This window comes from Mixophyes fleayi, chromosome 1 (assembly GCF_038048845.1).
Source record: "Mixophyes fleayi isolate aMixFle1 chromosome 1, aMixFle1.hap1, whole genome shotgun sequence".
Lineage (NCBI taxonomy): Eukaryota > Metazoa > Chordata > Amphibia > Anura > Limnodynastidae > Mixophyes > Mixophyes fleayi.
In genome coordinates this window covers 70630755-70645165 of record NC_134402.1, presented here as the reverse complement: position 1 = coordinate 70645165, position 14411 = coordinate 70630755, and the positions used below count along the sequence as shown (strand labels likewise).

The 14411-nt window shown below is 39.1% G+C and overlaps 1 protein-coding gene across 1 annotated transcript in view; it reads right to left on the bottom strand.

Moving 5' to 3' along the window:
- The window catches only part of VPS37A (VPS37A subunit of ESCRT-I), a 32093-nt gene that overhangs the window by 15586 nt on the left and 2096 nt on the right, over positions 1-14411 (bottom strand). The window contains exons 2-6 of the mRNA XM_075196339.1: positions 11261-11335; positions 10680-10794; positions 8023-8123; positions 5334-5529; positions 5176-5246 (exon numbers count right to left, since the gene is read on the bottom strand). Of these exons, the coding sequence (XP_075052440.1) occupies positions 5176-5246; positions 5334-5529; positions 8023-8123; positions 10680-10794; positions 11261-11335 (558 nt within the window). The remainder of the gene's footprint in view (positions 1-5175; positions 5247-5333; positions 5530-8022; positions 8124-10679; positions 10795-11260; positions 11336-14411) is intronic.

Below are 14411 nucleotides of genomic sequence, written 5' to 3'. Positions count from 1 at the left end.
ATAAATGTGATACAGAGGTTCTTGGGCGCATGGAGATTATGTATAACTGTGGTAGTGGTGTGAAGCAAAATTGGTTGTTTAAAATAAGTAGATGATCATTAATCATGAAAGGTTAGGTCATGATAAATACATGCATCAGTTCTGGCCAGAACATAAATAAAAGTTATATTAGGCAGAAAAAATAAAAAAAGTGTGGCTGATTAACAAACAAGGTCTATCAGCCTATATGGAAATAGAGGCTGAATGGTATGTCACATAAAGATAAAAATGATCCAAATGGAAGTTCTCAATATGATAATATCCAGTGATTCAAGATAATCTATATCAAAGTCAAAAAGTAAATTAGTTCGATAGTGGTAAACACAGTTTGTAGTACTTGTGGATGCTTTCGCTTCTGGCCCTAAAAGAGATGTGTAGCTACGGAGGGTGCGCATGCGCAAACCGCCTTGGTGTAAGCCAGCTCATTTGGCGATAGTGCGGCTGGTGCTGTATATCCATAAGGCGTACAGGCAGCTGTATGAGCGAGTATAGCAGCCTCTCAATAAAGATATGTGGTTGACATCGGGTTCGCGGATGTTCCAAAAAGTATAATAATTGGTTGTTAACCAACGCGTTTTGCCCCTCATAGATGAGTGTGGGCTTCCTCAGGGATGTTTGTGTGCATACTGGTTGTCCATAACGATGTTTATGTAGGACAGCCATGATTGCAGGTAGTCCGAGACTAATTAATGTAATTCGTGGCAAGGTAAAGCAGCTGGATCTTGTAGACTTATTTGTAGTTGCAGACTGCAGGTTCAATGAAAAGTTCTCAATTGTACAATTAAAAAATATAGATATTGATCCAAATACAATTTCCCTAGAGTTTGATGGAATATTGTAAATAGAAAACAGTGACATAGAAAGTTCATTCATCAAACAATGAATCATAGGGTAATGAATCACATTTCATTGTAACACAGAATAATATTGACATACCAGCATGAATGCAAAAGAAGGAGATAATTGAGGTTTTGAATAAATCGTGTCACAGGATGATATTATATAAGCATCCATATGTATGGAAAGGGTGAACGGAGTCTGTCACCTAAATGCCCAAATATTACGTTATTGTGCATTTCAGGCTATTCTGCATTTTAAAAAATGTTCTGATAATACTTGCAATGAACTTGTGTATGTTCACAGGCAATTTGTTGTAAAAATCGCAACGTGGATTTTTTATTCTGGACAATAAATAAATATATATATATATATATATATTCAGACACTAATGGTATGTGCCGGCTAGTGCATATGGAGTGCACCTAGTGGTCATATAATGCATGGGCTGAAACTGACAAACCGATATACTTCAGGCATTAAGAAAATAAAACAGAACAAATCCACCTGGCGTCCTCTTTTGAAATGTGTGCAATAAAGTCTCCCCCTCTCCGTGGCTTATGGACTTTGCAGATTCCCAGGAACGTGAGGGTAGATAGATTATGATCACGGCATTTTGAAAAGTGGTCAGACATGCTATGATTTTCTAATTGGTTTCTAATGTTCCGCAGATGGTCTGCGATCCTTACGTGTAAAATGCAGATAGTCCGGCCGACATACTGGCGCCCACATGGGCACTCTAACAAATAGACAACCCCTGTGCTGTCACATGTTAGCCTGCCTCGGATCTTATGGGATTCTCTTGTTACAGTAGATTGAAAACTAGTAATGGGTGTTGTTCCGCTTTGCCCAGTGATTTTACAGACCAGGCATCTAGTACAGAAGAAAAAGCCTTCACTATTTTCTTTCAGCCAGGTTTCTGGTTTGCTATCCCTAGTGTTGGTGGGGCTGCAGCATTTTACAAGTTTGGTGTTTAGGGAGTTTGACTTCCTAGAAATAATTTTCGTTAATTTTTTGGCAAAATTTCCCTCACTGAGTCATCCATCAGTAATATGTTCCAGTGCTTCTGGATATACCTCTCTAATTCCCTGGGATTTTGGCTAAATTGTGTGGCGGATTCAAGTTGCCCGTGTTTTCTTTTTTGGCTGTGGGTTCAAGAAGAATTTTCCTGTCTGTCTCCCGGACTTCCTCATATGCCTTGTCTACCCCCTCACTGTTGTAATCCCTTTCTGAGAATATTTCCCTTAAGGTCTTGGCCTGTTCATCATATAATGTAAGGAATCAGCCCAAGATGAGAGGTGTATATGGTGTGTTGTGCCAGCTTGCAGTGATTGGTGACCATAGCCAGTGGATCTATTGGGAGGTGGTCTGGAGTCAGTTTGCCAGAAGACGCTGCGCCGTTTTGGGGTTTTGCTGTCGCTACTCTCTGGTTTATGTGACTTTACTTCTGATTACTAAGTGTTTACTCGACTCACATAAACACTGCTTGACACATTGTAGCTGGACTTCAGGGAGTGCTGTCTTACTATCTCTACCTGCAACACACTTCTACTAACAACCTGTATTGAGACTTGTGTACTTTTGCTCATAAAGAATGGATTGTGAGATCACATTGCCACTCGGTGGCCATTTGTATTATGACATCTTACTTGAGTAATTGCATTCTACAAGTGGAACATCTTTTCTCAATACCATATCACTATTCATAGTTTATCAAATCAGATAAACCGGCGTTTCCAAATCCTTTGTTTGTACCCTCCGCGGGTTGGTTGACTCCTGTTTGACTTCACCTTGCCGTGTAACATCTCACATTTGGCTGATATGCTTACATCTTTGGAAGACAGCAGAGACACCTCGAATAAATATGTTGCCAAGCTTCAGGAATCTGTGTTACACCAGCCATCTGAATTAAATGATCTCCAGGCAAGACAGAGTGGATAACAAGAGTGGATAACCTTGATAATAGAGGTCGCTACAATAACTTTATCATCAGGGGCATCCTAGAAAATATACCCCCCCCCCCCATAGCATAGTAGATGTGAAGTTCAGGGGCAAGATCCCAACTCCCAGATAATCTTTGACAGAGGAAATAGGGCTCTACGTACCAAAGCCCTCAAAACAGAAGCCTCGCAACATTATCTGCAGACTACATTACCATTCACGAGCGAAGATATACTGCAGAAAATTAGAAGTCTTGATGGTATAGACTTCGATGGGCACCGGATCCAAAATTTAGGAGGACCTCTCCTGGCACACCATGCAGCACAGAAGGATTCTCCGCCCGCTGACGGGTGAGCTACACAATCGCACTATTAAATATAGGTGGGGATTTCCCATTAGCCTACATGCAACATGTAATGACAAGCAAGCGCTGCTTACAGATGCCACAGATCCTGATAATTTCAGCTCAGCTTTGGATTTACCCCAAGACTCTCTACAGGAGTGGCGAGATAGCTTCAGCAGATTAATCCCACAGTCTCTTACGCAACAAGAAAGATAGCAACAGGTCCTTCAACCGGGTAGGAGACCCAAAGCCGCTTCATCTTGCAATCTGATGAATGACTCTTGAACCTTTTCCTCAGATCTGTGTCTCAGGGATTTTCTATAGTGCCACAGGAATAACCAATCTACATACCAATTATTATTATGGTAATTTAGTCTATTTCCTGTTCAGGTTACTTCTGATCGTCTCATTCATCTTGTTTGATGCAGACTTATCTTGCTAGTTGCACTGTTTTTACTGTTTAACTGTTAAACTTATATATCTCCATTTAGTGGAGGTTGCCATCACCTCAACCTTATTCATACCACCTCCAGATTCTCTCATACCTGGCACCAGATCTAAGGATCACAACATCATGGTAGCCAGGTGCAGCCATTGTTTCATTACACTATTTTCTTTGATTATATGTCACTTCCTCCCATACTCTTTCTTGCCCCCTCCCTCGATCCCCAGGGACCACGCGACACCCTCTTTACCATCCTCCTAAATGTCTACATTCCATAGACACATCACCTGCCCCTAGACACGCCCTAAGGATTTGTTCTATCGACGTGAAGGGCCTTAATGTGCCTGAAAAGAGGTCCCAGGGACTTCATTCTTCCCATACTGATAAGGCAGACTTAGTATTCATTCAAGAGATACACTTCAAGAGTTCTGCTCTCTACTTAGTAGTAAACATTGCCCACATGTGCTCTATAGCAATTGCCCCACAGGGAAAATCAAGGGCGTGTGACAAAAAGTGCATCACAGCAAAGAGATTTAATTAAAGACATTTAGTGACAGACGGGCACACTGAGCACTGGGGCCCCAGACCCTACATACATCTATTTTCTTGTACATATAACACAATGTAAATGGTACGCTAGTGCTGTCCCCACACAAGGAGTTACGATGCAGGCTTGTTTACTGCCATGTTTGTGGCTTTCCTCTATTGAGCATTATTTGTGCATTTTCCTTGACACGTTTTCTCAATGTTTCTAAGTTCTTCAGTGGGAAAATGTTTGTGATAAAACTTTTGAATGTTTTTATACCTCTATGTTTCTATTGGTTACTGTAGCTATGGTTCTAATTTGTGGTGTGCATGTCATGTGATATGGTGGTTTTTCTACTAATATGGCGAAAATTGGGGGAATGAGGCCACGCCATGCTAACAGACACTAAAGTATGCCCCTAGCACACTAGCATGTACCTCCACCTTGGCACACTAATATGCCAGCCTGTGAGCAGAACACCATTAGGAGTATGTGATCCCCCCTCCCTCACTGTGAAGGGAGTTCTGTTACAAGGAAATCCCAGCTACCTGGTCACTGGCGCTTCCAACAAATGTGTAAATGTGGCTCTGTCTGTTGTAACGGCGCAGTCTGTGTGTGATCTAATGCAGAGAGGCCAATGCAATGAATAGTCGGCTGTTACACTCCACAAGTTCCAAATGGGCATGATTATCCCCCCAAAACATCCCAGTGTGAGGCTACAATTCATACAATTCAGATTCTATAAACCCCAAATAAATCCTATCTTAAAAGAGGACTGGTTTATTTAAAAAAAAAAAAAAAATAAAAAAAAAATTCTCTTTCAAATGAAAGGACATCCGATACTAGACTAAGGTTGGTGTCACAAAGGTGTTTTATAATCGTGTGCTTCTGACACAGAAAAGTTTAATAGTCAGCTGTGAAAATGCTGCCTGCATCCCCAGAACGGATCAAATCTAGTTCATTAATAAACAAACACACTTACAGACAAGACATATTATACAATCTACGCATAAAATGCTTTTCCTGATTTCTAAAAAAAATTACCTTAATTCTGAGAGTTCCAGAAAGGTATCAGGGAGATCAGGCATCTTATATGTGAAGCCGTTTATTCCCACCTAAATACATAAACACATGACATTAGCAATACAAAGCTACACTATACAGTCTCCATAAACATACATCCAGTCCATTAACATACTCACTTCAGAGGTGGGGACAGGTAGAGGCAAATCAGTAATCAGGCCGTAGGAAGGGGCAGCGGCTTTGGCAGCGTTGTAGCTTGAAGAAACAGTTTCACCGACTGGCACTGACCGATTGGTTTCTTGCGTGGGAAACGATGGAAGAAATGGAAACCCAGAATGAGGGTAAGGAGGGAGCCCTGCAGGATTGCTGTACAAGCTGCAAGAGAAAGTGCTCTCAATTCTCAATCACCATAGTTGTCTTTAGCTTAGATACATAGTGAGAGATCCCTATTAATTAACCCTGCCTTTGTGACCAGGGCTATCTCAGTCTAAGGGCTAGATTTACTAAGCTGCGGGTTTAAAAATGTGGGGATGTTGCCTATAGCAACCAATCAGATTCTAGCTTTCATTTATTTAGTACATTCTAGAAAATGACAACTAGAATCTGATTGGTTGCTATAGGCAACATCCCCACTTTTTCAAACCCGCAGCTTAGTAAATCTAGCCCTAAGTCTGCATCCATGCTCCATCCACTAGACTAGCCTAGCAGGTACTACTGTCTACTTTGCAGATGCAAAAAATTACATTTTTAAACAAAATAATTACTATTTGAAATAATCTAGATTCTTGCTCTATAACAAACCCTATTCCCTAATGCCAAGAGCAACCTTTCCGCTGCCAGATCTCTGTGCCAATGTATAACCTCACGTGGCCAGATCAGATCTCACGTTAATGTATGCAGTGATTTTTATTTTATTTTTTTTACTTTGGCAAATCAAGCTTTCTGATCTTGGCATAATGCAATACATATATTTGCATTTTATTGGCATTGCATCTGGGAAAATTTGCATCAATACAAAAAATATTTATTTTATTAAAGCCCACACATATAATAAAGTATTTTGTATCCAGGTATCGATGGTAGTCATATTTTAGACACTGAATCTGTCGACAGTTAGGCTGTCAACAGATTCATTCTGTCTACATGCTTAAAAATGTAGACACTGTGTTTGTCGACAGTCACAATGTTGACATTAAATGAGCAACTCCGGCTGATCCAGCAGCTATATAACATAACAAACAAAACAAAAAAAACGTGCCCCCTCCCCAATCAGATTGTGCTGCCAGCTGCTGTTTTTCTTTTCAGGTTTTAACCCTTTGTGTGCTGACGGCTGTATTGCTGCAGGGTTCCCCGGGTACCAGCACAAGTTTCCATGTGTCTTGGTAGGGGGAGAGGGTAGCTTGCAGCTTAATTAGTGTTTTTGTTTATTTGGTATAACTGTCTTGTGCTTGTTTAATATTGATATTTTGATGCGACAGATTCAGCATCGGAAATTCGTACCCAATCCCCTTGTGTACATTAGAGGTCACCAAATGTAGTACATTTGTTGTGTTAGTGAACTGTCATTTTTTTCTGTTTATGTCTGTGTGTTCTTCCTCCCTATAGAGGGGAGAAGCTATTATTAGAAACCTTTATTATAGCAGCACATGTTTACATGACATAACAGAAAGTGAAAGTAAAATCTGGTTCACCGGATGAATCATTATCTATCATCAATATTATACATCTGTACACTCTGACAATAAACATCCATGTACATGTTCACTAACATCCCTCTCAGGAGTGCACTGTAGGGTACACCGGTTTAACACATAGTTACCCTAAAATCCTATTACAATACAAAAGATGTTAAGCTGCAGATAAGGTTATCAACAGGCTAAGTACAGATGTAACGGAGCTTTGTACTCCACAGGAACCATGGGATTAACATCAATCTTCTATTCCTAGTGTAGCGGACATAAATAGACCAGGATATAAACACACTGGGCTGGTTCACCTGACATAGTTTAAAGAGACAGTTTACATGAAAAGGCCATAAAAAGACATGTTTCCCTTATGTAAAGTATGTGGCTGCAGCGGAGGTAACCTCCATGAAATAAATACATAACATGACACATTTATGGCTCATGAGCTGATCAGAATGGCTGACTGATGCGAGTTCTCTGTAAAGTGCTGCGGAATCAGTGGCGCTATATAAATGATGATGATGATGATGATGATGATGATGACTGCTCTACTTGTGGGATCTACCTTAGTCCCTCATGCACTAATGATTCCAAGACATAATCCACACGGCCTGAGCGGGTGTCTACGCCCCCTCCTATGTATGTGAATGGGAACTTCACAGGGAAGGACATTGATACCCTCTCCAGAGTAGGAAGAAGACAGTGGATCATGGCGTGAGGCTGTTACACTCATCGGGGAGACTGCCGAGTCAGGCAAGTAAGCTTTGTTTATCTCATCAAACTGCATACAAATATATTTTAAAGCTTTTGGTTGGAATCATGCTTTAAGCTAAACACATAATTATGGGCTGCATGGAGGCAGAGCGGTTAGCATTGATGGCGCGTAGTGCTGAGGGCCAAGGGTTTAATTCTGGCACTGTGCGTAGTTTGTATGTGTCCCTCGCGCTTGTGACCGTTTCCTCCCACACTCCAAAAACCTATTGGTAGGTTAAATGGTTGCTGACAAAATGGTCACTAGTGTAGTGTGTATGTGTGTGGTAGAGAACTAAGACTGTGAGCATCACTGGGCCAGAGACTGATGAGAATGACTACATATTGCTAGCGTTTGTCATCAAATCAGTCCCCCATTCCCAGTGTTAGCTAGGTTCTGCACAGACACCGATATTACACTACATAAACTTACTATGGAAATGGGCCAGATGTCGGAGCCGGTGATGGAGGGTTCTTCCAAAACTCTTCTAGCAAATTCTGTACTATTTTACCAAGATCAGAGTGCATAGTGAACTAAGGAAAGAGAACATCATTAGGGGATTTTGAAATGTTTAATGTAGGACAGAAGTTGATAGGACTAATCAAAAAGTTTTTTTGAACCCCACCCCCCCCCAAAAAAAAAAACAGTCCTATATAACAAAATCACAGGACCACACATTGAAATGGAACATTCACCATAAAACTGTATAAAATCATCAGCCAGAAATGTGCTTAAATATACTCTAGCCCCAAATGTTATATTTCCCCCTTGCATTTTTCAAATGTAAATATTAGGGATGAATGTTTAGAGCTATTCTTGTTACAAGACTTCACCTAGATCCTATGATGGTGATACCAAGTCCGCTTGCAGACGTCATCATTCAGTACAGTGACCATTGTTTGACAACTATTTACACACAAACCCACATGTGATAATACACTGGCAATGTTACAGTATGGAGGTGTGGCATAGTGGCCGGGGATACTTGTGAGGGCAAGGTATGATGCCATAAGAGGCGTGGTCAGGTCCATAAAAGAACAAAGACATTACAGATAAAAGACAAAGAGAAAGTAGACACAGCCCTGGCTTGATAAAGGCCTGTACAGAGTGTTCACTTAAAAGTCTAGTACATAAGTTCTCACCTGCTAGGCACAATTAAGCAAATAACATGTTTGAGATAAGCCCCTTTAGTAGTTCTCAAAATTATTAAATGGAGGGCACCACATGGGATATATGGGAATAATTAATGCATTATGTCCATTATATTAACGTGGATATAGTCAGTATAAACGGTCAGCTAGCACTGAACGGACCCCCTGGGCTAGGAATAAGGCAGGGTCAGGTGACGCAGAAGAGCCACTCAACACAAGAGTTAGGAAATGGAGTCAGCAAAATGTAATCTGGTGGGCCCAATATTTAGCTGGATTTTGATAGTAGTAAGAAAAAAAAAATGATCACGGCACTTCAGGAATAAGTCATTTACTTTGTAGAACAACATAAAGCATATTTTGGGCTCCAAATGAATCATTTTGCCTGTAGTAGACAGTATATACCACATTTAATCCATTTATAAGGCATCTACATGAGCAATGATAATGCCGATTTTAAATTGGGAGCTTAATAACTAATGTGCTTATACATAGTAATGAATGGAGAATCGAAAACAGCTTTTATATACTTTCCAAGTCTTTCTTCATTACATCCCCTAAGTGATTGAACACTGTGCTTAAAAGTCTGCATTATAATCAGTCACCTTACATGACCCGTACAAAACCAGGTCAAACTGTAGCGTATTGGAGTGTAATGATGTAAGACTTCTGTTAACTGGGTGTGGAAAAGACTGATGTGTCATACTCCAGTATATGAAACAACGTTCATCTATCCAGCCTTTTATTATTGCGACCTGTTCTAGAATTAGGGTTTTTTTGTAGTAAAGTCAACATTTTATATTTCCGCAGATAATTTTTTCATCTAAGTAGTAAACCTTTACTGCTGGCTAACAGCAGTGTGGCCTAGGGATTCATTTACTAAAAAGCAGCTTGAGAATAAAAAGATTTTCTTCATAAGTGTCGTCAACTACATGAAGTATTAATGAGCCATTTTAAACAAAACATATATAAATATCAAAGTAGTTCCTTCAGATATACAGGTAGTGGGGAAAAAATGAACACACAAATATAATGTCACGTAAAAGAGTGTTGGCCGGTATGGTCTGTATAAGCTGTGGCACTGAGTCTACCAATGTCTGGAGTGTGCAGTAGGGATGCAGCACCATTCTGCCACAAGAGAGTTGCTCAACTGATGTCTGGTTGAGGAGTGGTGGAAAACAGCATATCATTCCAGAATCTCTAGTAAATGCTCAATTGGGTTCAGATCTTGTGACTGAGAAGGCCATGGATGGATAACATCATTGCTGTGTTCAACCAACCACTAGGCAACCATTTGTGCCCTGTCAATGGGGGCACGGTCATCCTTGAAAAATAACCAGCCCATTAGGAAAGTAATGTTACAACATGTGGTAAAGATAAGTTGCAGCAGACATCCCCTTGGGCATGGCTGATTGTGAAATCAAGTTAGAAGCTCCCGTGAAATGCGCCTCAACAACCACCAACATATCATCAATATTCTTGGTGGCTAAGTGGTTAGCACTTCTGCCTCACAATTCCCCACCATGGCCTTATCTGTGAGGAGTTTGTATGTTCTCCCCGTGTTTGCGTGGGTTTCCTCCAGATACTCCGGTTTCCTCCCACACTCCAAAAAAAAAAAAACAAAAAACATACTAGTAGGTTAATTGGCTGCTATCAGAATTGACCCTAGTCTGTGTGTCTGTGTGTATGTTAGGGAATTTAGACTGTAAGCTCCAATGGGGCAGGGACTGATGTGAATAAGTTCTCTGTACAGCGCTGCAGAATCAGTGGCGCTATATAAATAAATGGTGATGGTGATGTGTATCTATCTTTAGTCCACTACCTGTATGTTTTCACAAGTAAAAGACAAAAAAGTATCTCCAAGAAAGAACCAATCAAACTACAATACATCAGAGCACAAAATGATTTAAAGCTCTAAATATAAGAATAAGAATAACATACGTTATTTACTAAAGGACATGTGATATTAGTGCCTTGCTGGTCTACTAGATGATGTCTAATCGGTGGATAGACAGTGATGACAGGTTTGTCTTGAGGAAATTGCTGAGGAAGCAAACTGCAATGAAAACAGAAAGTATTAGAAAAAAAGGAAAATGAGCTGAATTAGTAAAATGTACATGTGATGAATTACAAAATATTCACGAGTAAAAAGAGAACTTGTTTGCAAATCCTGTAATTCGGACTATGGAATCCTTAATCATCTTAACGATTCTCTTTTTCTAAATATGCCCCAAGCGTGCGGAATTTTAGAGATCTCTGCTGTTTACTCCTCAGGTCTTGTTGATGGCAATGTCAGATCCAAGTTACCAGCATCATTTCTGGGACAGTTATCATTAGTTTGTGGAAAAAGCAATGACCCCAATAAAGTGTCTAGCTTTTTAATAATACAGACAGGTGCCTTACCTGTTGGAGCTATTACCACAATACATGTTTACAACCTTTTCACCAATTCTAATCAGTTAATTCAGATCCCAAATAATTAGAGAACATTTGTAAACAAGAGAACTGAGAGCGCTACTTACATATTTATGTTGATGGTCAGGTTTTTGACAGTAACTGGTAGTCTATATTCCACATCTTTCTGAATCTCAGAAATACTGTACAGGATGAAAAAAAATATATAAATTAAGGACCAGTGTATGACCTATGTATTATATAAGTGATACATATGTAAGCTTGTATTATATACCACCAAAAAGATACACAGTGCCTTCCATAAGAAAAAAGTAAAGAAAAGGCTACAAGTGTAAAAACAGATAAAGTGAATATAACCAACAACTTACAATAAATGTAATGGGGAAGGAAAACCTTGCAGAAAGAGCTTAGGAGTTAAGAGCGACTAGATGGCATTAGAAACTGAATACAAGCTATAAAACAAAGTAATTCAAGGCAATGCATAAATGATATATCACCATCATCCCTCAAAATAATAATAATAGTCACCAGATAAACAACCATCAGTTACAGACAGAAGGAAACAATGGGTTTTTGTAAGGCACACATAAATACTTGTTCTCTGTCACCTTGATACAGCACAGCAATGTTTTACAGAGTTGGTAGCTGTATATACCCTCCTGCAACTTTTACTAATTGTACTGCTGTATCTTTCTGTCTTGTCTGCCATAACATTATATAATCCAGGTGTACATGTCCCTTGCCCTCTCTGCATTGGATACAGAGCAGCACTGAGTCATATCACTGGGAAACAAGAAAAGTCCTGATCATAGGACGACACAGCTGAACAGCACACACGAGACCAGACTCTTTTTCAATCTCCAAATATTGTTACAGGGGGAGTGATATTGCTGGTGCCACATTTTCGTTGACTTGACCCAGAATATGGGACTGGTCAGTACAATGTAATGACCCCAATTTCTACTTTTTCTATTACTCGCCTATTATTTGTAAGCTGGACAAGCAAAACAAGATTATTTAGTAATGGTCCCAACTACTACTTCTAACCTGTACAGCTGATCTGCATTGAAAAGCTGTCTTATAGGGTTCATGGTCACTTTAGACTAAAGTATAAAACAACGTTTTACTTATTAGTGTTTGAAAATTTGTACTAGACAAAATTCACTTTTCCCATGTTTACTTTTTATGGGTAACGTTTAGTTTTATCAGTTACATTTGTTTTCTAGTTGTACAATATAATTTATAATATTTTCAGATTATTGTATTGTTTCCTTACAAAACTGTAACAGAAAAGATAGGGGGCGATTCCCTACGACAAAGGCAAACAGTGCCGCATTTAAAACTGCACAGAGAGCTGGTGGAGGGGTCATCATCATCATTTATTTATATAGCGTCACTGATTCCGCAGCGCTGGGGTCCACTGTGATCCCATATGCATTAGTCAGGTCACAAAAATTGCCTCTATTGCCCCCTGCTGCACAGAGAGAGAGGTACACACAGGTAAGAGGAAGCCTGGGACTTATTCTGCCCATGGCCTTTGAAGCCAGTCAAAGTTCAAATGGCTCATTAAGTCCATAAAGTTATGTATATTATCATCATGAAAGATGTCAATTCTTGAATTTGTGACCTAAAGCACATACATGAGATATAGAACCAACCAGGGAGCTTCTGATAGGAATATAAAACCCATTGTAATCTGTAGTAAAACACAGCCAATAACAGTAGCCTCAAACACTTATCCTGGTCGCCACAAATATAGATATATGGGCACAACAGACATAGACAGCTACAGCAACAATAATATATATGCAAACACTGAAAGCAACAATAACAAGTTTTTCATAATGTTTTTAAAAAATAATGAAATAGGCCCTATATCAATGACGTTTAAAATGATTTTAAGATATAGATTCTTTAAAAGATTTTACATTTACAGCCTGTTTTAACTTGGGACTGTAAAAAAGCGTTTTGGTCTGAATATTTTTTTTAAAAGAGGAAGAAAGAAAGACAGAAAGTGGAATGCTGAAGAGTCGGCATTGAGAAAATAACAAGCACCTCCCTGCCCTAGTGGATCTTACAATGACTAATCTATCACATGAAGCAGTCACACTGTTGTAGCAATTACTCCAAATCCTACAATATTGTAAAGATGCCTTTGATCCAAGTAGGACATCCTTATACCCTGTTAGCAAACATGTAATGTACACTCATTACTTTGTTTGCTAAAGGAATGACAGCTTCCACTTTTATTTGGTTTACAAAATCATGTTCTTCTTGTAATACAATCTAACTCACCTAATTAGAGTTTCCTATAAAAATAACAAAACTGAGTATTCCATGGTATATTTGGTAAAATGTTTGTCTTTTTCAAAGCATGACTGATATTGTAACAAGCATAGAACTGGTTTTTTTTGTAACTAAAACCCATAAGAACATGCGACAAAGCTTGTTCATTTCCTAAAAGATTTACTACGGTTCATTTTGGATGGAAAAGTTGGCAGAACTATTCTAACATAAAGTCAAAAAATTTGCAGCTATAAGTGCGCTATGAAACAATTCTCAAGAAAACTAGTACAGACATTGGAAAATCAGGGAAGACAGGGGAAATAATAATAAAAACAATGGGGTTATGAACAGACTTTACAGTAACATATATGACAACACATTTTTAGATGCTTATCCATTTGCAAGAGAATCCAATGGGATACATGAGAACACAACTGAAGAAAAAGAAAAATGGCTATAATAAAAATGCTACAATAAGACTGTTTTGTATGTGTAAATAAAGTTTTTAAGGAAGTCAAACAGTCATAGAATAAAACCAGCAAAAGTTCAAGAGTTTATATGACATTTCTGTACCTGAAAACATACTAAAAGGCCGCTGGTAGACAACCGCTTCACACAATGGGAGATAGGAAGGTTTTATTTTCCAGGAAGCTATATAAAGTTGCAAAAAGCTTTACTGCACAAGAACAAAGGCAAATGCTATTTTCAAAGTATAGTTCAAACTCCTCTCAGGACTATTACTGTAAGCATTTAAACATGACAAATAATATCATTGCGCAACATAGACTTTAACCCATTCTTAAGAGGAGCAGACAGTATGACAGAGCATGACAGATCATATGTCAAACTGATGAAAACAACACAAAAGCAAACTGCTGCAGATAAGGTTCTGAATTCAAATATTGGGCATACAAATAGCAATGTGCAAACCCAAAATGTTTCATTAACACGTGTACTGCATTATACAACTTT